General features: G+C 32.7%; 1 protein-coding gene across 7 annotated transcripts in view; it reads left to right on the top strand.

The window, feature by feature from the left end:
* Positions 1–498, top strand: part of LOC119581864 (enolase) — a 12,387-nt gene that overhangs the window by 7,052 nt on the left and 4,837 nt on the right. The window contains exon 2 of one of the 7 annotated variants that reach the window (XM_037930016.1): positions 145–217. The exons of 5 other annotated variants lie outside the window; for them this stretch is intronic. In XM_037930016.1, the coding sequence (XP_037785944.1) occupies positions 207–217 (11 nt within the window). In that variant the 5' untranslated portion in view covers positions 145–206. Of the gene's footprint in view, positions 1–144; positions 218–498 lie in introns of those variants that run through there. One more of the 7 variants, XM_037930021.1, reaches the window with a different exon arrangement.

Here is a 498-nt window from a genome sequence, read left to right as displayed (position 1 = left end):
TGGAAATACGCTATACTTGGGAGTTGGGTGTAGGGTACCGAGTCTTGCAGCTTACATAATACAATGTCATACCTAGTTAACACATAGCTTTTAATATAACTTGCATGTCGAAGCACTGATTGTACTTCGTTATTTTTTTTATAGGAAGACGATATTTTAAAAGGTATTGATGGCTTGTTTGAGGAGGAAATAATTTTCCAGACGAAATGACTTCCCGGTTTGTAAATTGTTTGTATCGTTTATGTAGAAGATAAATGCATTATATTGGATCTTGGTTGATAATGAATGTAATTTTGAAAAAAAAGGGGTGGAGCATGCTATTAATTAGGAGTTTTGAAGTCTGTTGAGGTTCTTTTTTATATGTTAGAGCTCAGCCAGTTTATTTGTAAAGATGGGAAATACAGTCAGAAGATTATTTAATTCTTGGTATAATAATTCAGTTAACGTGTGTATATTAAAACTTGGTGTAGTTTGTTTCCCCACAGACATGTAATACAA

Source organism: Penaeus monodon, chromosome 15 (genome assembly GCF_015228065.2).
Source record: "Penaeus monodon isolate SGIC_2016 chromosome 15, NSTDA_Pmon_1, whole genome shotgun sequence".
In the NCBI taxonomy this organism is placed as follows: Eukaryota; Metazoa; Arthropoda; class Malacostraca; order Decapoda; family Penaeidae; genus Penaeus; species Penaeus monodon.
Note: the sequence above shows the minus strand (reverse complement) of the source record. Positions and strands in the feature narration are given on the sequence as shown.